General features: G+C 36.6%; 1 protein-coding gene across 1 annotated transcript in view; it reads left to right on the top strand.

Annotated features, from left to right (window-relative positions):
* NAA16 (N-alpha-acetyltransferase 16, NatA auxiliary subunit) overlaps nucleotides 1–23,386 on the top strand; it is a 62,120-nt gene extending 38,734 nt beyond the window's left edge. Inside the window, exons 10-20 of the mRNA XM_062487739.1 lie at nucleotides 10,983–11,055; nucleotides 11,300–11,469; nucleotides 11,832–11,984; nucleotides 13,897–14,025; nucleotides 14,555–14,768; nucleotides 16,498–16,691; nucleotides 17,404–17,512; nucleotides 18,037–18,135; nucleotides 18,720–18,863; nucleotides 21,270–21,367; nucleotides 21,630–23,386. Of these exons, the coding sequence (XP_062343723.1) occupies nucleotides 10,983–11,055; nucleotides 11,300–11,469; nucleotides 11,832–11,984; nucleotides 13,897–14,025; nucleotides 14,555–14,768; nucleotides 16,498–16,691; nucleotides 17,404–17,512; nucleotides 18,037–18,135; nucleotides 18,720–18,863; nucleotides 21,270–21,367; nucleotides 21,630–21,830 (1,584 nt within the window). The 3' untranslated portion in view covers nucleotides 21,831–23,386. The remainder of the gene's footprint in view (nucleotides 1–10,982; nucleotides 11,056–11,299; nucleotides 11,470–11,831; nucleotides 11,985–13,896; nucleotides 14,026–14,554; nucleotides 14,769–16,497; nucleotides 16,692–17,403; nucleotides 17,513–18,036; nucleotides 18,136–18,719; nucleotides 18,864–21,269; nucleotides 21,368–21,629) is intronic.
* Nucleotides 23,387–24,775: the final 1,389 nt, after the last annotated feature.

The raw sequence follows: 24,775 nt of genomic DNA, 5'->3' as shown, positions 1-24,775 counted from the left end.
GGTTGTGTTTTGGGGGTTTTATCAACAAGATAATCTGCTTTCCTCTACAACTTTGAAATGTTATTTAAAACACAGCTTTTAAAAATACAAATATAATAGGGTTTGGTTTTTTTACTTATAGTTGGCATTTCTGTAATGTATGAACAATTTAATTTTCGTCATTTGTGGAGACTTTGGAATAATGATTTAAACAACTACTGTGTGAATGAAAGGTTTTGAAATGTGACTGTATGTATGGGGGTTTTTTATATGCTGAGAAACATGGAGCATTTACAAGGAAAATGTCTCAACACGATATAGTGTATGAGTAAATTTAATACTGTAATATGGGTGTCTTAGTCTCCTGTGCAGGTTAAGAGATTTACTATCTAGCTGCTGGTCTTCTGTGCTACAAGTGATTTATTGCTTTATTGCACTAAGTGTTTTTTGCTTAGTGCTTTAGTATATGGAGTTTGTTATTACTAAAATGTTGATATCAGCAAACTATAACCATTTTCCTTGAGTTTCCTCGAGTTATGGGAAACTTTTCATTTAAAAAGCCTACTGTATAACATGGAGGATTATCAAATCTTTTTATCAGTCTTTTTTTAGCTTCTGATCAGCAAGAGTACTTGATTATTTAAGTGGCATTTTATCCTACTGTTATCTTTCTGCTTGAATAAAATTTGTGCAGTCGGTACAATTCTCATCTAAGGAATAAGCTGTAGACTTTGTGTGTTTGGGAAGCAAAAACTAGCATTTAGGAGTGCCGCTTTATTATTATGAGTTTTGTTGTTTATGCAAAGTTACTGCCAGAGTGAATGTAACTGTGGCTCTTGGCAGAATGTTTCTGCTGGAAGCTAATAACCTGAAGTATAAGCAATTACATGAGATAAAGTAATTTTCACATTCTGTTAGCTACAGTCCAGATGTATTAAAAATACCTGTGAACAGCCTCATTTGTTACTCTTCCTCACAAGACATGGATCTTGGAGTGCTGCCCTGACCTACTCCCCAGAAAATTCTCTTTGTACGTGATCAGTGCTCAGAAATCCTCTATGGTTCCCCATACATGCTGGTCTCTGTATCCATGAGATAAAAAATCCAAATAGTGAAGATCTTCAATTAGTCAACATCAAGGTTTACGTCGATTGTGTTGCAGGTGCATTGGTTGATTCCATTGAAGCTCGACATTAGTGCACATGTGCCCTTTTTCTGAGTATCTAAAATCATGGAGACTGTGAGGAAATACTGGATGAGAGAAAATGTCTGGCTGGAAGAAACATCAGAAACAACAGTCTCAAAAAAAGGTGTAAGACTGTCTACACAGGAAGGTAGGCTGTCTTCAGTGAAGATCTTTCTTTAACCTTTCTGGAAAGAGGGCATATTTCTTCCTTAATGTGGAAAGCTAAAATAATATAAAGCAAGTTGCCACTGTTGGTTGATTTTTACATTTTTCTTTTTATTAGTTAGATGTTCTCTGCAGATTATTGGTGGATTCCATAAGGAAGTAAAAAACATTAGTTCTGTTAGGAACTCTGTATTTTAAGAAGAAATAGTTCTGTAAGATTAATTAAGGACAGCTCTTTATGGCCCTCATACTGGCTCCATCATTTCAAGTGTTAGGAAGTAGTGTCTTTGAGTTAAAATTCCGACAGGGGTGATCTGTTAAGTGGACTTCTCCAGGATCTGGCTTACAACTGGTACATTTATAGTGGAAGATAGCGTTTGTATTGTGCAGCTGGATCATAAGGAAGAGTAAGGAAATATTTAAAAATAAGTAGAGGAAGCAGACTTGGAAATGTCATTGTAGGTACAGCAAGGATATGATGCTTCCACTCTGCAGTGAGAATGGGGAGTGTGAATCAAGCTGATGGCTGACAGTTTAGGTCTGGGAGGTAACATGTAAGCCAGGAGCTGATGGGTGTAGCAGCTGTTCTATGCGCTACTTTATCACAAGAACTTTTTTAGTTTGAGTCATCTGTATTGGGATTAATGGCTCTAAATAACTCGTTTGGACACCCATAAGAAATGCTCTCAATATCTCTGCTGATATTCTGCTCATGTGAAATTATTTGCTTTCTTTAGTGCAATCCCCAGACTTGTCCAAAAGCTTTCAGAAAACCAGTTTTTTGTTGAATTAGTTGTGTGATGGCCGCTGTCATCTTAGGGTATTTGCTCTGTATTTGTATTTGTACTGTACTACAGCTGCTATAAACTTTTCAATTGGTTATCCTTGTACATAGTGTTATTTTAAGGGCACATTGCTTCAGCAGAGCAAGCATACAGAATTGCTGTTATAAGCTAGTTTTTGAATGACAAATGCAAACTAGACTTACTTAGATAAGATTTTTTTTTTCTTCTGGAGTTGGGTGTTTGAGATAGCCTGTGTGTTCATTTGTGCTATTGACACCAGAAAAAGTATCGCTTGTTTTATTTCAAGATTAGCTGTTAGCAGTGCTAGCAGCAATGGACACCAGTGGTTTTAAATATGGTATTAAATTACTGCTTTGTGGTTAGCCAGTCCTTACAAGCTGGTAGTTCTGTGGCAGAATTCCTGAGAGTAAATGCCTGCTTAACCACCACACAGTGAGAAATGCTGAAGCTGGTGACTAACCATGATACCATAAGATGTGTTCTACTGCAGTTTTCAGATTTTTTTCTTTCCCTGTGTAACATGAGCATATGCACACATTTAAAAATGTTTTTCTCGTGGAAGCAGGAGGGGAATATTGATGGCTCAGTTGAATAAATTTAGACATGTACCTACATGTGAATTGCTGTTAGTTTTAAAGCAACTCTTTCATTGGATGTTACATAAAACAGTAAAGCTACATCCAATGATACCTGTGTATGTCAAACATAAACAAGATATTTAACGTGACTTGTGTTAAGTAAAAGGCTGCTTGTCCTGTTTTTCTGGTTTTGTTTTCATGGTGTGAAGGTTGTAGAATATTTTTTTATATTGACTTTTTTTATTGTGTTTAGATGTTAGTCTAGCGTGTAAGCAATGGAAGTTGTCTGTATGAGGCTGACTAGACTTTCACAATTGGAGTAATTTATTTGAATATTTTCAGTGGGTTTGTTCATACCGCATCGGGTGAGAAAATCTGTATCTGCCATATAAAAAGTTGTGGAGCAGAAACGTTTCAAGTGAGACAAAGGAAGCAGTTTCAAGTAATTTAGTGGATAGCTGCCATGACTAAAAATGGAAATATTCAGTCATTTGCATACCATATATCTTTTACTTTTTACACTGATAAATCTAAATGTTCTTACATTGAAAGCAGGTAGATGGGATATTTTTAAATAATGGAGAAATGTTGCTTTAAAAAAAAAAATCAAAATCAACCAATCTGAGCCTTGCTGCAGAGTTTTATTGTTTCTTCTCTGAACTGTCTAAGCTTATAGATGCTGTGATCTTAGATATTAATTTGCACAAAATTATTAAGTCATAGGAAATGCAACTTTTTAGGTTGCTGCCCATAAACGTCTTCCTGTGTGGATTGTATTGGGAGAGTGTGAGCTCAACCGTTTTGAGCAGTGCAAGTGTGCCAGCTGGCTCGTGTGTTTGGTGTGTTTTGTTCTTTGTCTGGATGAAAAGTGGATTTCAATTCATGGTAATCACCTCTTAGCTATAGATGAAGATGCTTCTTGTCTTCATTAGGCTGTAATAAAACACTTCAAAAAAAGTGTAGCTGCCCTTCCCCCCCACGTATTTAATTGAATTTTTGAGCTTTTTTGTTTGTTTGTTTTTGAGTCTATTGGCAGATTCTTTATTTGAAACTTCCTTCCCTTTTCCATCCAGAAAGGTATGGACAAAATGCACTGGACTGAAATACCATGTATCATGTGATGGGGCCATGCTAGATAGAGATTATCAGAAGTGTGCCTCTGCTACCATTCTTAAGTATTTTCTGCAGGCCTGAAAATTCACATCTAAGCATCAGCATTTGTAGGGATGGGAACTTGAGGTTGCACATTTTCCATATGGACAGAGCTTAACTTGGTCTGAGCCTGGGATCCTCTATCATAGTTTTTCTAGACACCCTTCTTGAGAAGTTCTTTGCCAGGCTGTATGTCTGACTCATCCATCACAAGCAATTAAGTAACCTTTTTCAGGGAGGCTATGGAAGTGTCTCTGTGAGCAATGGCAGACATTCTTGTTTGTGCTGTCATTGTGTCAGAGCTTTTTCTGGTGCTAATCTCTTTCTGGGGAAGGTTCTGTTTGGAATGGTGTGGAGACCATAGAATCAAAAGGAAAACAAGGAACTAGCTTATCATAGTGGGAATCTTCACTGTTTTGTGGATTCAGCTTTCAGCTCTGTTGTGTTGGCTGGCTTTGTGTGTTTGTGTATATGATTACCACCCCCTCAGAAATGGGCTGATACTGAAGACAGCTCAAGAAAGGTTTGTAGTGTTAACTGTGTGCCACAGACCAGCTGCAAACCTTGTTCAAAATACTGTCATTAAAGGTCTTCTCCAGAACTCCGAGCCAGCAACTGCCTTTTATTTTTTCGGTCTTAATTTGTTTGGTATTAAGCTCATAAATGTTATTCAGGGTGTATTGATACCACTTCTGCATGATGTGATACTACTTCATGCACCTTCTTACCTCTCTTAGATAAAATCTTGTTGTAGCAAAGACTTCAAGTATTGACATAGTACTCTTGTGGACTCTTTGTTTTTGTTGCTTCTCCATTTCCCATGAGGCATTTAGAGTATTGCTTCAGGGCATGCACTAGATGTTTCTTTGTGTTGTGAAAGATATTCCTAATTGGTCACAAGGACTTTCTGTTAATGTCAACATGGTTTTCTGGCATGAGGACTTCACTCAACTGCTGTTAAAAGGCTGTTTGTCATTCAGTCTCTAGGTATCCCATTTTTTCTAGATGATCAGGACAGATTATTTTGAAGTTGCACAACAGCAGTTTCCTTTGGGTACTGTGTAGCAAAGCCATTTGCAAATGGTTTTTCAAATATCTCAATCTGTCCATATGGAGATATCTAGATATAGGGGATAAATATTTTGATAAGTACAGATATTTTTCAATTTCTTGAATAGATATAAGAGTGACAAGTCTAATGGATGCTGCTTCTGCTGGGCTGGAAAAGTGGTGTCACAAACTCAACAAAATCCCATATTCCTGAATAAAGAGTGCTATTCTTGTGGAACCAGAAAACTTTTGGCACCACTACCAGCAAAGCCAGTGAAGGGAGATACTGTTAAAATTCTGTTGTACTTTGAGATGTAAACCAAGGGATTGATTTATTCAGGTTTGAGATGTACTTCTATTAAACTGGAGTTTTTGCATCTTTAGGAGTTGTTTTTTCAAATAAATACTCAATTCAGAGATGTTTGATTTGCTAATGATAATAAAAGTGCTGCTTTGGGATCAGTTTCTGTCACCAGCAGGGCCAGTGCTGTCAGCACCATGCAGTATCTGCCAGAAACAAGTTTTCTTTAGGAAAGATGCTTTTGTGGAGAATTCTCTATTTAAGGAGATGTTGGTCAATCCCAAGTTTTAGGGACAGATGGCATAACCTTTCCTTGAAGGGCAGCAGCACATGCTCTTTTTACCATTGTATGCGTAGTTTTGCCTTAAGTGAAAATTCAACGTGCGGAAATACTGCCTTTGCAGGTTGGTTTCTGCAGTCCTTCTCCTGCTCCAGAGCTTCAGAACCACTGAAAACCAGCTGAAAAATCCATCTTCCCAGTGGTGAAGACCACACACATATCGACACATTGGATCATAAGAAGGTGCCTGACATCTGAGTCAGATTCTCAGATTCTGGATTAGAGAACATCTCTTTTAGGAATCATCCTATTTATTTTCCAACACAGACCCTTATCCTGTGGAGGATGAACAGGTTCATGAAGGGTATCGCCTCCTCCCAGCTGTTTTCAGTCTTTTTTTCAGTCTTTTCTGCATTAGATGTCCTTTTGCTAGAACAGTAGAAATGCTTTATCAATATAAAATTATGTTCTTGTGACCATAGGAGGGAGAAAAGTTTGGCAGCAAACCACTGCCCTCCTCAGGAAGTGCTGCAGTTGTCTTTAAAATTGTCTGCATATTGAAGTTCAGAAAGGTACTGCGCCGTATAAAAAAAGTCCCTGAAATTAAGAGCCTGCCCATAGAGAATATATCTGATTCTTGTGCCAAAATATAGTTAGTGTTTGAGCTTTCAGGCTGCTAACTATTTGGAAGATACCTGCTCAGTAATTCTAAGGCAGTTTTGATTTCTGAATGTCACAGGTCTCTTTCCTGCAACTGAAGGTTTTACATACTTCAGGATTGGATGTCTCAAATGAATTCTGTTGTGTGGGTGGGGAATAAGAAGCACCCAGACTTTTGCTCTGTTTTTTCCAGTCTGATACTAGATGGCTTTTGAATGTAGAATGATTCTTCTATGTCATTCTTCTCTTGCGTTTTTGTTCAGGAACTTTCTGAGACAGATGAATCTGAGTAGGTGAGATTCTTGTGAAAGTTTTATTTTTCTAGTACCTATCTGCTCTAATTGCTTCCAAGTAAGTAGCCAGAAGTTGTTTAAGAGAAGCATTGTTCAGTCACCTGCTGAAAAACTGTTGTCTAGTTTTTCTTCTCTAGCCCTTTGTAGGAGGTTATGACAAGCATTACCTGAAGTTTTCCCACACAGGGGAGTTTCCAGCTCAAGAGGGTTTCAAACTTACAGAAATCTATTGAATTCTTTGGAAGAACAAGGTACAGTATTAGACACTGATATTTCAGAAGCTTGTAGACTTGACACTGAGGTGAGACTGTTTTCTCAGACTGCAGCAGTTATCTTGGAGACACTGTTTGCTGTGTAAGAGTAGGCTGCAGTGGACTGTGATTGAAAGAGAATAAAGTGACTTTCATTAAAGTAACTGAAGAATTAAAACGACTCTGGATGCAATACAGAACTGTGAATAGCTGGTCATTAGAAAGTTTCAAGTCTCATAAGAAATCCCAAAACAGCCCACAACATGGAAATGTTTAGCTTTTGGCATGTATGATTATTAGGCATTCCATAAGGAGGAAACATTCAAAGTGGTTTTCTAAAGCATCAGTCTCCTACTATGTGATTATACCCAGAAGTGATCCATTTAATGCATGATGGACCATTTCAGTGTTTTAAGTGTTACTCACTGTTTTGTGTTCTTTTCACTGCTGGTGACATTCATGGCACGGTTATGTACCCCTTGCCTTCATCAGTAGTGTAATTATGTATGAATTTTGCAAGAGTGAAATCTTTTTATAAAAGCACATACTAGAACACACATCTAAAAGTATTTTTACAATTTGCCTGAAGATTTGCCTGTAATAATGCAGAACTAATTTTTTGAAGCTTAAGATTACTGTTGCATCTGTTTCTATGGATCAGTAGCGTGTTTTCTTGTTGGAGCAGCTTTATGGGTGCACCTTGAAACTTTACACCCCAGTACCAGTATTTGAAGTTTCCCTTTTGGTCATTTGGCTGTGTGAATGGAGCAGATCGTACTAAATGTGTCCTCAGGAAATCAAAAGGCAGGGACTCAAACCAGTGCCAAATGTCAACACGTGGATTGTTTCCCAAACCACCCTTATACAGTAGCTTTTGACTGGTGTTTGTGCTGAAAGTGCTGGTAACTTCTTACTAAATTCTAATAGGAACAATTGAAAACAAAAAGACTTAAATTAAGCGTTTGTAACTGATAGATTAAGAAGCTGAAGTCTAAGAAAATGACTACTGACACAGCTTAATAGCCACTTTATAGTACATTACAATAATTCAATTCCTTTTATTGCAGTTGTTTCATTGAATAAAATACTGGATTGGTGTTTGGAAGGTTGTCGTTGAACCAGAAGTTTATTATAAAATATTTTAATAGGATATGTAATCAATGTAGTCATTTAGGTTCCATAAATAAACCAGAGAATTTAAGCCTTTTACTTGAAAAATTTGCATCCTTGCTTTATGGTAGTGGGCTGTTGAGTTCGTTTTCCATTATGTATTTCTCCTCAGGTGTGTTACAGCTATTTCTTAACCTTTCTGTATTGCTGTTCTCCTTCCTTTTATTCCTCTTGTCATTTAATTCAACTTACTTTCCATGTAGTAACATGGAATATAGAAAAAAATATTAAAGCCCATTTTCTTCTTCTTGGATTTTTGCTGCTCAGCTCGTTGTTCTGTAATGAATGAAAGGTGTCGGTAGTGACCTGTGAAAAGGTTTGAGGCTTGAACATTAAGAGGCTTCTGAAACTGGTGACCCCAGGAATTCATTCAGTCTTTTTGTAATGAGATGAGAGATTTGTTGATGACTTCAGCTGCACTTTTATGATACCTTAAGCTTTTTCAACAAAAATGATAAGAGAACAAGCACACTGTTTTCCTAGAATAATTCTGTTTCGAATTAGCTTGTGGTCAGTATCATGGTATTTCCAGATACCTCACTCAGCTCAATTTTTTGGAAATTATAAAATTATGAAGAATGTTTTAGCTTTCAGAAATAGTGAAATGTTATTGTCTTTAGGATGTCAGCAATGTCTCCAGAATACAGATAATAGCAAATTCAAGAGACAGATTTTGCAGCTAATTTGCAGTTAATATGGACACAGAAATTACAGTTCATATTTCCAGATCATTTACTCCCTGAAGCAGCACACAAACCTGGAATTATTTTCCTAAATTACAAGCAAGAGGCTGAAGCATAAGCATAAAAAATAAGGGAAAAAGATACTGTCGTTTTGATTAAGTATGTCTGTAATAATCCAGCTGTCTCATTTGCATTTTCTTTGCTGTTTCTTTTACTGAATACTTGTTTCCAAATGTATTGTTCATAGTAGCTTTCAGAATGATGATTACACTGTATTTTCTTGAGCTGCAAAAGCCGAAACTACTGCAGACATCTGAATTTGGAAGAACTTGACATCTTTTACAACAGAATACATCTTGGTATTCTCCATCGCCTCAAGATTCAGAGTATTTTATTTCACTGTCAATGTAAACTGATTTAAGACCCTCGTACAAGCATGTCCCAGGTCTGTCTACTGCCAGTGCCTGCTGGTGATGGAATGAGTAATTGGGCATCGGTGCACTGAGGTGGAACAGGGAGGAAATCACTCATAACCCTGGATAGAGTCACTAGCACTCAGCCAAAGCAGGGACGAGGCATGTGTGGTTTAGGATTGGTGATGCCATTCTTTTTGGTGGTAGCTTGGTCTTTGTCCAGATGTGGAGCTGTACTCAAAAGTGTGCAGTAATTGAAACATTATATATAGAGTTTGGTGGTGGGGTGTGCTTATTCAGGAAATGAAGCAGTCTTTCTCCCTTTACCCACAGTTCACTGATTTTGAGGTTAGTAACAGCCAGGTGAGGATAACTTTGGGAGTACATGGACATTGCAGTGAAAATCAGCAAGGAAATAACACTTACCCAGTTGCATATACACACTGCAGCCCTGCTACCTGAAGCAGATGGTTCTGCTTTTAAACTTTTTTTAGAGAGAAGAATCTTCAAATGTTTTCTGAGGGTGTTGATTCCTTTCAGTGAAAAGATGTCTGAGGCAGGCCAGAGAACAACTTAATGCACTTGTTTGCCTTCATCCATTTACTTGTGGCATCTTCACATTCCTTTATTACTTTGTAGTTATTTGAAGTCCAGTAAGATTTTATTATATTTTATGAGGTTTTACTACTAAAACTCTTTTCTTATGAGATTTGCCCAGAGCTTTACAGAAACATTTTCTTATATTTTAAAGATATTTATAGTGGCTGTGTGTGACTTGGGCATGTCACTTTCTCTGCTCTCTTTGAAACCATTTTTGCCTGTTGTGCTGAATTAGGTTAAGTGAAGTGATATCCTTCAAATTGTATACTTTGATCTTCTAGAACAAGGTTTATTCTCTTCTCCCTTCTCTCCCAAAGTTTATCTTGAAGTGAATGCATGCCTTGTCAATTTGTGGTTTCCTAAAATTTTGCCGTCTCCCTACAATTGTATTTTACTCTTGCAATCAGCTTTTTAAATGTAGGATCATCTTACTTTTAACCATTGAAGTTTTAAGTATTTGCCATCTAGAGTTTTCACCTAATGGTGAATGTAGCCGTTATTCTGCTGTGCTTAAGTCAAGTCTTAAATTTTTAAGTCCTTTCTGTGTTTTGGGTACATATATACAAAGATCGTATTTTTTGCTGTGATATTGGTCTTGTTACCTAAAGAGGTTCATTGGTTACTTGCTGGATATGGCAGGCATGTTTTGAATGAAGCTACCAAACAGATTGAGCACTTCATAAAATGTTTAGAAATACTAAATGGCATTTTTGAGCCATTGACCTGGAACTGGAATAGTTGTCATGAAATGCACTAATCCTAGCGTTTGTACTTAATTTAAATGTCAGACCTGTATTGTGTGAGTTTAAAAACTGTATGGATGAATTTTGAGTCTTTAACCTAGGAATGAAATCCAATATTGTTGATAAGGTCTGATTTCAGGAATTATTAGCTTTCAGTTAGTCACTGTATAAATTTATGTCAAAAGATGTGACCTGCATTCTGGGCAACAATACCTTTCAAATAAAACAGAAGTCATTAATAGTACAGATGAAGCTGCTGAAAAAACACGAAAGTCTGTTTCATCATTGTTATGGGGAGTTCATACATGGTCTTTCTCAAAGCATATTTTTTTTAATTGGCTCGGTTTCAGTGCTTAAAAAATGAATAGCATAAATTAAGTTATATTTTCAAAATTTACGTAAAATACTAATCATATGCACTTGAATACCTTCTGCTGTAAGCTACCTAAGATTAACCTGTTTCCCTGCCACATCACTAGTTAAAATGGGTGATCAAAATACCTGTGAAAGGTGATGTAAATAATGTAAAGATAGATCCATTTTTTTTTTCCAAATTAAGTAGTTATTTTTGTATGGTTTCTCTAATTTGCTCAAGTATTCTTTTCAGTTTATTAGTTTCTGTGAAAATGATAGTATGTGCTTAAGTTTTGCTTTACTATTTTTTATATGTAGGTTTCTACAATCCAGGAGCTTGTTACTGGTTATGAAGCCTCTTTGAAAACATGTAACCTTTTTAGTACATGTGGTAAGTTTCTATGGTCTTATATAAATTACCATGTAACTACTAATACTGTTCATGGAAGTTATCAAGAACTGTTGAAGTGCTGATACTTCTTGCAAAAAAAAATAGTTATTGTATTTTCTAGTAAAAAAAAAAAAATCATTACAAAAAGTACTTTGTGAATTTGCCAGGCTTTGTTTTTGTGTTCATTTTTCAAATGCAGTCTTCAGCTTTACTGGTTATTGTAACCTTTCCCATTTTGTTGCAGAAAATGGAGAGAAAGAGCCCCCAACAACACTGCTTTGGGTTCGGTATTTCCTGGCACAGCACTTTGACAAACTTGGCCAGTGTTCTTTGGCCTTGGATTACATTAATGCTGCAATTGCAAGCACTCCAACATTAATAGAGCTGTTCTATTTAAAAGCAAAAATTTACAAGGTAAAAGGGGAATTTGGACACGTGGAATACCTAGTGTATAAAAAAAATCAACCCATCAAATTGGTGTGAGTGTGTGGATAATATTTCAGTTAGCAGTGATTATGGGCATCAGTCTTCATGTGGGTTTCTTTTCGGGCACTGTTTTGTCAGAAGGAAAATGAAAACCCTTTTGTTTGGGTTTTTCAAAGCCAGTCACAACTTAGAGCAAATTATAATACTGAAAAAAATCTGGGAGTGGGGGGAGTGAGAATAACACTGGCTTTTGGTTCTGGTGGAGAAATACCAGAAACAAATACAGATTTCAGGGGATGGTCAATAGCAGGCCTCTACTGAAAGTTAACTATTTAATTTCTCCCTAATAGCATGTAGGTAACATCAAGGAAGCTGCCAAATGGATGGATGAAGCACAGTCTTTGGATACTGCAGACAGATTTATCAATTCTAAATGTGCTAAATACATGCTACGTGCAAATATGGTGAAGGATGCAGAGGAGATGTGCTCTAAGTTCACAAGGGCAAGTATATTGCTTTAAGAGGTGTTTTGCTTGCCTCTGGTGGTTTTTCACTCCTGACTTTTGATCAAATATCTTTTATTACTATCCATTTTTATTATAATGCTCCTACACCTGGTGGTAAGGAACTACACAGAATCATAGCAAATTTGTATTAGAAAGGGCCTTTTAAAGATGGAACAGTCCAATGCCACTGCCATGGTTATGCACATCTTTGACTAACTCAGGTTGCTCAAAGCTGCATCCATCCTAATCTTGAACACTTCCAGGGACAGAGCATCCACAACTTTCATGGGCAACTACAGTGCAGCCTATTGCCACATTCTCGCACTAAAGTTTTTTTCTCCTTGCATCCAGTTTAAAGCTGCCCTCTTTTAGTTCAAATCTTTTGCTCCTGTTGATGTTGCAACTGGTCCTGGTGAGAAGTCTCTTCCTTTGTCTTATGAACTTCCTTTATATACTGTCAGGCTGCTGTAAGGTCTCTCTGAAGTCTGCCTGCTCTTCTCCAGGGTGAACCTCGCTCAACTCTCTCAGCCTTCTGTCACAGGACAGGTGTTCCAGCCTTTTGATTTTTCCTGGCTTTTCTCTGAATCTGTTCTAACAGGCTTGTGTCCCTCTTGTGCTGGGGGTCCCATAGATAGATGCAGTACTACAGGTGTCTAGATTCACTAAATACTGAAAGAAATGGTTGTTCAAAGGCAGTTTTCCAGGAGTATTTTTTTAATGCCATACTTCAAAATACTGCATTTGAAATTTATCTGATGGATATCTTGTTGTTTCCCTCGGGTACCATCTGATCTAATTGCACAAGAGTGTGTGCTATATTCATTATGATTTAGTATTAGCATAAATTAATTTGGACTTCAACGTTTAATTCCTTTACGCTAGTATTGCACAAAAAAATTTGTTAAAGCAGAGTCTATCCATAAGATGGGATAAGTACTTTAAATTCTATTTTCTTGATACTGCACAAAATTTGGATTCATAAATACCAGATTTTCATATAACTTATGGAATTGTACATAGAGACTACTTTGTGGGATATCCTGGAGTACATAAATTAGGCTCCTTCATTCTTCTAAATTTTAGGTGTGGTAACACCTGAAATTGGATTCAAGCTTGCTAGGTATTTCTAGGAAAGGTTGAAAATTTGATGGCTAAAATTCATCATGTTTGCTTGTCAGAAGTGTTGAAGTAAGAAAGACAGAAATTTATTGTAGATACCTGGAAAGACAGGATACTAAGGATCATCCTCAGTAGCTAGTTGTTGAGTGTAATTGAGTCTTTTTTCTGCTATAAAGACTTCTGAAAGTCTAATGGCTAATATTAGTGGTATATGGGATGTTTTTCCAGTTCAGTTAGTCTAGAGCATTACAACTATTACAAAATCTCATCCCTAGGATTTTTTATTTCTTGTCAAAATATCAAGTAGAAATCTAACTTTGCTTATTTCGACAAACAAATTCTAAGAAATGACTAACTGCTCATACTGCATGATAAAGCAATGAATATATTGGTGCAGTTTTAAACTGTTGGATGCTACTTACGTAATGGGGGAAAAACAGTTAAAATAGTTTGCTGAACGCAAGGAATATTTTTAAATAATATTGTTTCCTGCCCCCAAACTGTAGAAGTGAGACTGTGTGTACAAGTATGATTTAATCTTAAAAATCCTGTTGAGACATTAATCTTCAGATAATTGAGTTTTTTTAATCGTTTCGATCTACTGCTTTCTGTCTGGGGGAGCACAGAATATCACAAGGGTTATTTTTAGTCACTGGGTGTTCATTTCATGTTGTATTCCAAGTAAGTTGAAGGATAGATTGTTTGCTCCTAATGGCCTGAAACCAGCCACAGTTGAAAGATGCAGCTGGTAAATAACAGTAGCAAAACCTGATGATGACGCTTATTTCAGGAAGGGACTTCTGCTATGGAGAACCTTAATGAGATGCAGTGTATGTGGTTCCAGACGGAATGTGCCGCGGCTTATCAAAGGCTAGGGAAGTACGGTGACGCCTTGAAAAAATGTCATGAAGTAGAAAGGGTAAGTAGGTGCAAACACCACCCACTGCTTCCCCAGTATTTCTCATACACAAATGAAGATACTTGTTGATGTAATCACCACAGTTTTGTATGCTGGAAGCATATAAAACTTCTAGGATAATGGCTTTTAACAACAGATTAATACTTGATGATTTATTGCAATAGGAGATGTCTTCTCTAGCTATTGTTGAAGTGAAAAGTTTCAATATAAAATACCATATTTCCTAACTATGCAGCTATTCCTACATTAACTTTATGCTGACTTCTGACAATTGTTTCTAATCAGAACAGTCACATTTGAGTTGGCTTTTAGAGTACCTAAGTCTTTGAGTAATCACATTTTAGGCATTGTTAACTGAGATTTTTTCCCTACCCATAGGTTCTCTTTAACAGTCAGTATTATAAAGATATGTCTATACCAGTTAAATATTGTCTGTAAAAAGTATCAATTGTAACTTTATTCACCTCTGTCTAATAAAAAGTAGCCCAAATAAAGGATGAGAATATGAGTGTGTTCTTTTTTTTTAAAGCATTTTTTTGAGATAACAGATGATCAATTTGACTTCCACACATACTGCATGAGAAAGATGACTCTCCGTGCCTATGTAGACCTTCTGAGATTAGAAGATGTGCTCAGGAAACATGCCTTCTACTTCAAGGCTGCCCGATCAGCAATTGAAATTTACTTGAAGCTCCATGATAATCCTCTTACCAATGAAAGCAAAGAGCAAGAAGTGAATTCAGGTATCTACACTTCAATGAAGGCTCATATGTCTATGACACATGTAAAAGCTTAGGCTAAGTAAGTTACATGTTACAGAGTAAATAGAACACAAGTTTTTCCTCTCTTCTGTTACAATAACTGAAAAGAGATCATAGATGAGGGGGCTGCAGTTCTCTCTGTTCACATCCCATTACTTACTATCCCGGAACTAGAACATGAATGAGCCTAACTGTAGTTTTGGAATACTTGGGGAGGAGTAACATTTCAGAACATTAAAATCAGATTCAGTTCAGCCATTAGATAAATATTAACTAATGAATTATTAAGCAACTGATAGATTTTGTGGAAAACCAGTCTGAATTGTAAGAATTTAACTTTGGTCTCATGTATTTAATTCATTACACGGTGATACTAGTTACTACAGCAATAAATTCTACCACTTTTCGCACAACTTGAGGACCGAATAATAAATGGGTAAATATATTAGCAATATAAATACATTTAGAGCATTATTTAAAACTAATATTAAATGGAAAACAGACAGTCTTAGGGAAGCCAGCGGAGTGTGGTTTGGCAATCTGAGGATTCTGTGGTAGATTATTTAATATTTTTTTACTTTAAGATAAATTAAAGTTCTGCTTTAGTGGAATTGCAGTTACTGTTAGCCTTGCAGTGGCTGTTGACTAAAGCAGTGAAATTCATGTCTGGCTTTCTGCAAAGGGAAAAATTTGACATGGGGAAAAAGGGAAGCTAAACCAAAAATGCCACTTAATTTTGCAAATAAAATCTTACCTTTATTCAAAGGTGAATTCGATTTTTCTATACCAGCCTATGAATAATAAAGAGACATATTTGAATAGTTCAAGTTGCACCTTTTTTCTCTCCAACTTTTGTTTCTGTATATAATGTGAGATCCATGGGTGACAGAGGATCTATCACAGAGGATAGCAATATATCATAAAGGTGGGTGGTGTCTTAAGAAGTCGTGTTGGTTCATTGGCCTGCTCCTCATTGGGATTCAGTAGGCTTATCTGTGGGAGAAGGCAGCACTGTGTGGATGGGGTACAAAGAACATTTGCTTCCTGGTGTCAAATAGGGATGACCCAAGCAGGAAGGTTATGTTGCCATTGCCACAAAAAAGATGGTAGTCCCCTTTGTGCCTTGCCACATTCAGCAAAAGTCCTGTTCTTAGTATAACACCACAGTAAACCGACTAGAAGCTGCAGTATTATTCTGGCTAAACTGATCATTCAGTTACGCCATGCCATTTGCATTAAATCAGCGCAGTTATCATGGCTGTATATTAGTCCAACACTTTAATGAAAAACAGCAAGTTTAGCATGTTTTCAGATGGAGTGTGAATCCGTTTGGATGTTTCTAGATGGCATTAGAAGCAAGCTGAGCTACAGTCAAAATGAGAGCTTAGTATTACCATTGTTCATTTCCTAAGGTAAAACCTGCAACAGATGTAACAACTTTGTGGCTAACCTTTGAAATCACTGAGGTTTCTGTAATGGCCATGTAAGAGAAAATATGAAAGATCAAGTGTTGTGTTAGGCTGTATGTAAGTAGTGATCCAGCAGCAGTGTTGGCCTGTGTAGTGGTGATATTCTGGTGACTCTTGGTAGTTATGGAAATTACTTAAAAGTTTGCCTTATTGAGATGGGGAGAAGCATAATGACCTCTTGTTTGAGAGAAACAAGATTTTGAATTAAATACTTTATATGTTGTCTTTATTTTAATCTGTAGAAAATCTCTCAGCCAAAGAATTGAAGAAAATGCTTAGTAAGCAAAGAAGAGCACAGAAGAAGGCAAAACTTGAAGAAGAAAGAAAGCATGCAGAGAGAGAACGACAGCAAAAAAATCAAAAGAAAAAGAGAGATGAAGAGGAGGAGGAAACTAGTGGACCCAGGGAAGAGCTGGTTCCTGAAAAACTGGAAAGGGTTAGCACGGTCTTTCATGTTAAAGTCTTGTGATTATCATAAAAATCCTATACTATGGGTTTGCGATCGGATTCCTTGAAAAGAATCTAGGTGTTTTTTTATAAAATCATTTTTGTATGCAGAGGTACCTTTTTGTAGTCTTATCTCTTTTTACACTAAAAAGAAATACTTTTCCTCAATGAATCCAAGTTCTACTTTAATATTGTTACTTCCCTTAAATTTCAGGGGTTTTTTTTCCCAAACAGTAGTCCATACTTCAGTAAAATAGATAAGTGAACAAAAAGATGCATTTTGCCTGAAGAAATCTGCTTTCTATATAGTGAATAGAGGAAAAAGTAACAGAAATTACTGCAATTTATGAAGTTTGAAGGCATGAGACAATATTTTGCTATGCACAAACTACTACCTCTGTTGTCACAGTAAACTTCAAGCTTGTTGTCTCAGGTGCTAAATGCTAAATTAGAGCACTGTGCTCAAGTACTGCCAGAGTTAGCAGTGATGCTGACTTTGTCAACGTGAAATGATGAATAAGCACTTCTAAATATCTTGCTGTTTAAATAAAAATGTTGTGGTGCAGTTTAACTCAAAAAGCTAGCTTCAGTTCACCTTTGACTGCTGATTATATAAGTGCTCTGAATAACAGAAACTGTTGGTGCATTTTATTTGACATTTATTTTAAGCCATAAATTTCACTGTTCTTTTATTAAAACAGGTAGAAAATCCATTGGAAGAAGCCATTAAGTTCCTTATACCACTTAAGAATCTTATTGGAGATGATATAGAAACGCATTTATTAGCATTTGAGATATACTTTAGAAAAGGTAACGTACTGCTTAATTTTGTTTTTGCTCTACAAAATTTTAGTCCTTCAGTGTGGCCTGTGTTATCGAAGTATAGTGGAAAATGGTCTGGAATAAATACTTACCTGACTGTAACTGAGATGTGCATCATATCCAATAATAATAGGATAAATAGTGTTTTTGTTTAGCCACCTTTAAATAAAAAAAACAACCCTTAGAGCAGACTATGTTGTGGTATATACTCATAAATACTGTGGAATGGTCGTTATGGTGTGATCTTTAATTATCTAGTGGAAACCAAAGGGAAATAGGTGTAACATCCATGCAGCGTTGCAGCATCTGTGCAGAGTTTGAGCAGCAAAAACTTCTGTTTCATTGACTAATTTGAATGGGAAAATAAACTTCCTTTCTAATTCTGTATAGAAACTGATGTTTCTAGTATTTGTACGAGATTTCCTAAAGAAACCAGTAATTGATAATGAAGAGAAAAAGTTCTCTATTCTTAATCTTGGTTTCCTAATACTTGCTTTTTCTTGTTCCTACAGGAAAGTTTTTGTTAATGTTGCAGTCTGTCAAAAGAGCTTTTGCTATCAACAGGAATAACCCATGGCTACATGAGTGCTTGATTAAATTTTCTAAAGCTGGTATGTGTGTAGGAAGTATGTGATTATAAAGATACAAGACGTTACATTCTGCAGGGACATAGTTACATATGTTTGTGGCGTATACTCATGAAACACAAACTGATACAAATAAAAACAAATGGTTTGTTTTCCATGGCAATACCAAAGAAAACGCAGGCTGTGCTTCCCAGTGTAGTGTATATGTATTGTATTATATTCCTTCCTCCATTTATCCACCAGGTGGACCCAACAACTCATTTTTGCTAGGTTTCACAGAAAAATGAGTGTTCTAAAGATCCTGGAAAATCTTAAGTTTTAACAAAATAAGTGGCAGATACAGGAGAGAGATTTTGACTGAAACAGTTTGTGTGGTGAACTTGTAATAGAAAGTTCACATGACAAAACACCCTTTATGAATGTTTTCTCTGTAAATGCTTCAGCAATTTGTGTTGACACATTTTGATCTGAGATTCATGTCTGCACAGATTTTAAAACTGGGACTTTTAGCAGTGTGTGGTTTCAGTGTTTTCTGAAGTTGTTTAAATGTTTTTTTTGTTTGTTTGTTTGTTTGTTTTGCTTTTCTCCCCCTGCCTTCCCTCTTCTAGTGTCTGACCATAGTAACCTCCCAGAAATTGTGAGCAAGGTCCTAACTCAAGAAATGCAGAAAATCTTTGTTAATAAAAATTTGGAGAGTTTTAATGAAGAATTTCTCAAGCACAATGCTACCTCCATTCAGCACCAACTCTCAGGTTTGTGTGACTTCTTCATGCTTTTGAAAAGGAGATGATTTAAGTGCTGTAAATCCAGAATATTTATCTGCAGTCTGCAAGGCCAGGTTGGATGGGGCTTAGGGCATCCTGATCCCAGTGTAAAGTGTCTCTGGGAATGGCAGGGCATGTGGAACTAGATGGTTGTTAAGGTTCCTTCCAATCCAAAGCATTCTGTGAGTTCACACATAAATTCTAATGAGATATAAAATTGCATGTTTATGTTGGGGGGGAGGGATGTTTGTCTGCTTGTACCATTTTTTAAAAATGTACTTGACTTTATTAGATGCATAAGGAACTTGCTCCTTACCCTCAAAAAGTGCAGTCAAACCACTAGAGAAATTCAAGTTATGAAGCACTGTCATCCTTCCTGTTACACCTTTTTTTTTTTTTAAGTATTAGAAAATATAAAACAAAACCCCATATCCATTAGCAAGTGCTTCTCTGTTGTCTTTTCAGCTGGAATCTCTCTGTTCCTCCTCATAACTTTATCACATAGCAACAGCATCAATAAAAGTACCATGATGAACTTGTTGTGCTGCCTTTGCTTTTCTGCTTCATGGCCAGCAGTGAAAATGTTATAGTCTGACACTCAGACACTTTATATGGAAGAGCCACAAGTAGCTGCTGGAGCAAAGTCATAGGAAGTTGGAATTGGATGAGTACAGAAAGTTTTGAAATAGTGATATGACTTGATAAGCTGGTAGAAAAAGCAAAATGCATTTCCAGCAGTTAAGAAACAAAAGTAAGTGTAGTTATGTCAGGCACTTCAAGTACTTGTGCTAACCTCACCTGTTCTTTAAAAGTTACCCATGGTCTGTCCAGAATAACTGGAAGAAGTTAGCTTCAGAGGATTCCTCATTGCTCCTAAAGGAAGGTTAGGTAGAATACTACAAGCTTCCATTGCCTTCTGTAAGATCTATGTTTCAGGACAACATTTTGAGAGAAATGCTTTTACCCCTTTCCTGCAAGCAGGCTCAAGATTTGGGAAGTCAAGTAACAGATATCTCTGCAGTCAATTGCCCCTAGTTCTTAGAAATGTGTTCTTCCACTCTTGTAGCTGTTGAGCACCTCACTGGCTGCTTTACAGGTCTTGTTTTCTGATCCTCCAGTGTTATAGAAAACACTACAATCACTGGGTAAGTTCTTGTTGACTTTAGGACTTGAGCAGTGTCAGTTTACGCTGGAGCAGGTTTAAGGCAGTTGACTTACTTACTGTACAATTGTAAAGTTTCTTCAACAGTTACCTTTAAAGTTTGCAAATGTGAAGATCTGAAAGACCTAAGCCTGAGAGCACAAATGAGTGTTTTCTCAGCTAAAAATTACTAGTAAAAACTATAAACAGACTTCTAACATCTTTCCAGTTTCTCCCTAACTTTAAGTGAGAGTAACTAGGCTAATATTAGTGTTTTGTGCAATAATGGCTCTATGTTGAGTCTAGCACTTTATTTTCTTGAACCTACAAAAAGCAGTAAGAACTAAGAAACTTTATGTAATTGGGAAAACTAATAATTGGGGAAATGAGTTGAACAATACCAAAACACATACAAAACATCCAGAATGTGGGGTAATTCCAGTAAAACGTTCCAGTAATGTGGGTTTTTAACATTTCCTGTACAATGATTAAGCTTTTTGGATTTTGCAGTAGATTACATAGTGGAGGGGGTCTGGGCTTTGTATTTGGGTAAAAAAAAATACGTGAAATGGCAACACATTGATTAAGATGAGATTTTTAAATTAAGGCAGCTATGATAAAAGGAGCAGAATTTTGAGAAATGCCCAGACCAGTTTTGGTAAACTGTTTGTGGTCTGAGAAGCTGGGTAGTTCCATAATGCAGTGCTTTCCTTTCCACCAACATAGTCTGGTTCAGGCAATGCACCAAACTCGTGCTGCACTGTCCTTGTACCCTATTTGTGTCCTTAGCTCTGGGTGAGCAGCCTGGGCCCTGCATTCTGCCTTATGGACTGGCATGAACTTTTAGTGGGCCGTGTCTATATCCAGTGCTTCTAAAGAGAATTCAGTATGTCTGAGAATTACTCACTTTTGCATTTGTTGGGTGGATTTCAACATGCCTCCCGATTTGAAGGGTTTGTCATCAATATACTCCATGGTATTCTTCTCTACTGAAGACCTGTCAGTCAAGTGAGGCATGTCACTGTTGCAGGAACAGTTCTCCTCTATTACTCACTCCTTATGCTTCTAATAAATTTCAAAATGGCTTTAGTTTCATTAGTTTTCATTTACAAATCAGGGAGGAAGATATAGTTTATTAAAACTTGTAAGAAGTCTAATTCACATTTACGTGTAAGTTTTCACGTTCTGTGTGTCTGGATGTGTGGTATGGCATTTAGGAAAACTAAACATTGTGGATTTTGTCTTGTGATAAGGTGCAAAGATGATGTATTTCCTGGACAAATCAAGACAAGAAAAAGCAATTGCTGTTGCAACTAGATTGGATAAAAGCATGAGAGACAAGAATGTGAAGGTAAAAGATACAGTATATAAAGACACTGACTGTGGGATCTTAAATAGTGTATCATTTAATGCAGGATGATGTGCATGCTTCATTTATCATGATAAATTAATAATAGAAAGAACAAGTTTTCAAATTTTTCCTGTAAGTAAAAGATACATAAGTACCAGCAGAGAAACCTGTTTGGCCAGACTAGTATTGTTTAACAGTATGTGCCTTCAAAAATAAGACAGTTGTAAATTGCATTTATTAACTGTTGCTTTTCTTTCTTTAGACTTTAACAAAGGTTTTTGAGGCATTGCTTGATGGCAGTTTTGGAAGCTGCCATGCTCAATGTGAAGAATATCAAGCAGCATGTCATAAACTGTTTCCTTTTACATCTGCCTTCATGCCTGCCACAAACGAGGACAACAGCAGCCTTGCATCTGTGAATCACACGGCCATTAACCATGATTTGCTGTCCAATGAGATCTGAAGTAGTGTGTGCAAGCCCCTGTGTGTGTGTATACCTACATGCACACATGTGTATGAAACTCTGACTTTCATTACATGCTGGCTGGATACAGATCAGGGTTACTTTTCCAGGTTGTAATTTTAATATCTTTAACAGGTATCTAAAACAAAATATTTGGATAGTTAAATGGAGTATGCTATTAGGGTTTTTTTTTCCTCCCAATGAAAACTGCCAATATTTATGTAGACATCTTTAATCAGCATTTTTCATGTTTATACTTGTACAGGTTTAAGTCTTTTAATAATTCATCAGCCCTCCCTCACAATAATATGGATATTGAATGCTTATGCTTTCACATAAGTGTTGTTACATATGCAGATATATGTGAACATATCTTGTTCATAAATTATCATTTGAGAGTTTTTAGCAGATTAAGAATGAAGTGCTGCTTGAATTGCCCTCTTTGTCTTTACTGTTCTTTAGGGGTTTTTTTCTGAGTTGTTTTGGTTGGATTTCTTTTTTAATCTTTGGTCGGTTTGGTTTCTTTTGAAGCACAGCGACAATGAAAGCATTGGGGGTTGCATGTTTTTGTCAGGTGTGTCTTATATGGAACAGTGTTGACAGATACGAAGATTAGGTTTGTGTAATAAAAAAAAAAAAGGAACAACAAATATCTTAAGGCTTTTTGAAAACTGTTCTCTCTACCTTGTGTTCCATAGCTATTGTTTCCTTAATTTTATGGTCAGTTTTAATATCCTGAAGCAATTCCTTGAGAAGACATAATGAATTTGAATACTGTTGTTTGTCCTTTGTTCCATCTCCCCTTTCCTCTTCTTCCTTCTGGTTTCTCTCCATCTGTTCACCTATTGACACTTAGGATGAAAAAAGCTGCTTCAATTTGGGGCAAATATAGAAGGTACAGTAATGGGGAATACAGTTTTTCTCTACATCATGAAAACTCACTGGTGAGTGTGCTGTATTGCCTCCATTAAAAATCTTAGTTGTCTACTTATGGCCAATACTCCAGGACTTCTCCTGCCTAAATGCTATTGCTGTAGGTGCTGCAAGGCAAAACAGTGTGTGAGAAATAAGTTTTAGATTTTAAAACTGTTTAAGGGAGCACAACAAGGCTGATTGCAAATCATAATGAACTTTTTTTCTTACTTTGTATTCTGGTGCATTAACTATTAAATATACAACACATCAAAATGGAAGTTTAAATCTAATATGCCTATTTAAAGCATAGCATTGCTAGACAAAATGGCTACATATCACATGATGGCTTTACATTCTATAAGAACTGCTATCAAAACATAATTATACTGTGGCTTGTACAGAAAATCTGTTTTCTGTAAACTGTAACGGAATTATTCAATCTCAGTTTGTTTTTATTTCACTGCAATGTAAATAATTTCAGTAATATTAACTAGCCCCTCAAAGGCAAATACCAGTTCATGAAGAGGGGATTTTATTAAGACAAATAAACTGTTCTAATTAAAATTCTCCTTTGTGTGTCATCTGTTTAGATTTAAAAAATGTTGAATGGAAAATACACTGTAAAATATTGTCAACATATGTTATGCTGTAATAAATTATTTTGTACACACTTGCCTTTGCTTTGGAATTTTTGCATATTTATGGACATCATTCTCATTATTTTTTCCTCTTAAGTTGCAGCATTCACCGGTTTAACATTAATGCTATAAGTAGTTAAGAAAATAATTACTGTTTCTTGCAGATTGAGATGTGTATCTATAAATAGTAATGGCTATGAGTCCTGATTTGGCAATTAAGGTGAAAGGGGCGGTTTCTCACATCTCTGCAGCTGTAGCATCTTGGAAGAGGTCAAGTGTTAAATGTGACACAGAAGGTTCAGGCATAATCGTGTTGGCATGTGTGAATGCACTTGCCACTTACTGTTTCAACAGCAAGGTTGTAGGTGCTTATGGCATTTGTTTTTCCATGCTTTAACTGCAGCTCCTAATGAAAAGTTCATGGATTTTCCACTAGAGGGAAGACTTGCATCCAGAATATTTTCATACTAACAAAATGCTTATTGGTGTTTTGTAATAAAAGTGTAGGAAAATGCTTATTTTTTTTTTCTCCTTTCAGGCATTGGAGAGAGGTCATTGTTTTGTATGTGCTTAAATGTCTGAATTATACTGGTGTTTGTATAACTGAGCTGTCTGTAGGCATTGATGGGGGGATCTCAAGTTGGGAGTGCAGTTGGTTGGAATTATTTCATACCACTGGAGAACAGACATACTGGGAAAAATGTCTGAGCCCACGGATGATCAGATTGGCTTTTCTGGGAAATCCCATGTCCTGTGCAAAGAGTGCACAAAGAGTGTCCTGTGCACTCAACTCCATTCCTGCCTTCAGACTGTTGAAGGAGAGGCAGAGCGTGTTGGCCTTGAAGATTAGCTTTCACTCCAGTTAATTTATTGTGAACAAAACATGTTGTCTGTTCCCCACTTGGAGTTTGCTGCTTGAACATATTTCAAGTCTAGACAAAGTGTTTGAGAACATGCTGTTAGCACTTAGGAGGAGGCTCAGGTTTTGAGAGGTTCCTAGATGTATTTTAGGTATGCAGGAAGATGGAAGAACTAGTACATGGTCGTTTTAGGACTGATTTCCATATGATAAACGTTCATATTTAAAGCAACATGGGAGGGAGAAAGCAAGGACCAGAGAAGGAGCTGTCTTCCTCTTCCCCATACCTCGTACAGAGAAGTCCTAGTTTGAGACAAGGGTTGATTTCAGGTAGTAAACTGTCATAAACCTATCAGTAAATGCAAGCAAACTATACCTGCTTGAGACCAGGCTCTGTAAACGTAGTGCAAGAGACATCCAGGAATCCACAGATGGCATCAAGCACCAAAGGAGTCTGTTAACTGTCACTGGAGATGTTCAATCAAATGTTAGCTAATCCATGCATTTGATTGTATTTAAAATCGGCTCTGGGA

This window comes from Cinclus cinclus, chromosome 2 (assembly GCF_963662255.1).
Source record: "Cinclus cinclus chromosome 2, bCinCin1.1, whole genome shotgun sequence".
Taxonomy (NCBI): domain Eukaryota; kingdom Metazoa; phylum Chordata; class Aves; order Passeriformes; family Cinclidae; genus Cinclus; species Cinclus cinclus.
The sequence above is the reverse complement of the archived record's forward strand: the minus strand, read 5'-3'. Positions and strand labels throughout refer to the sequence as shown.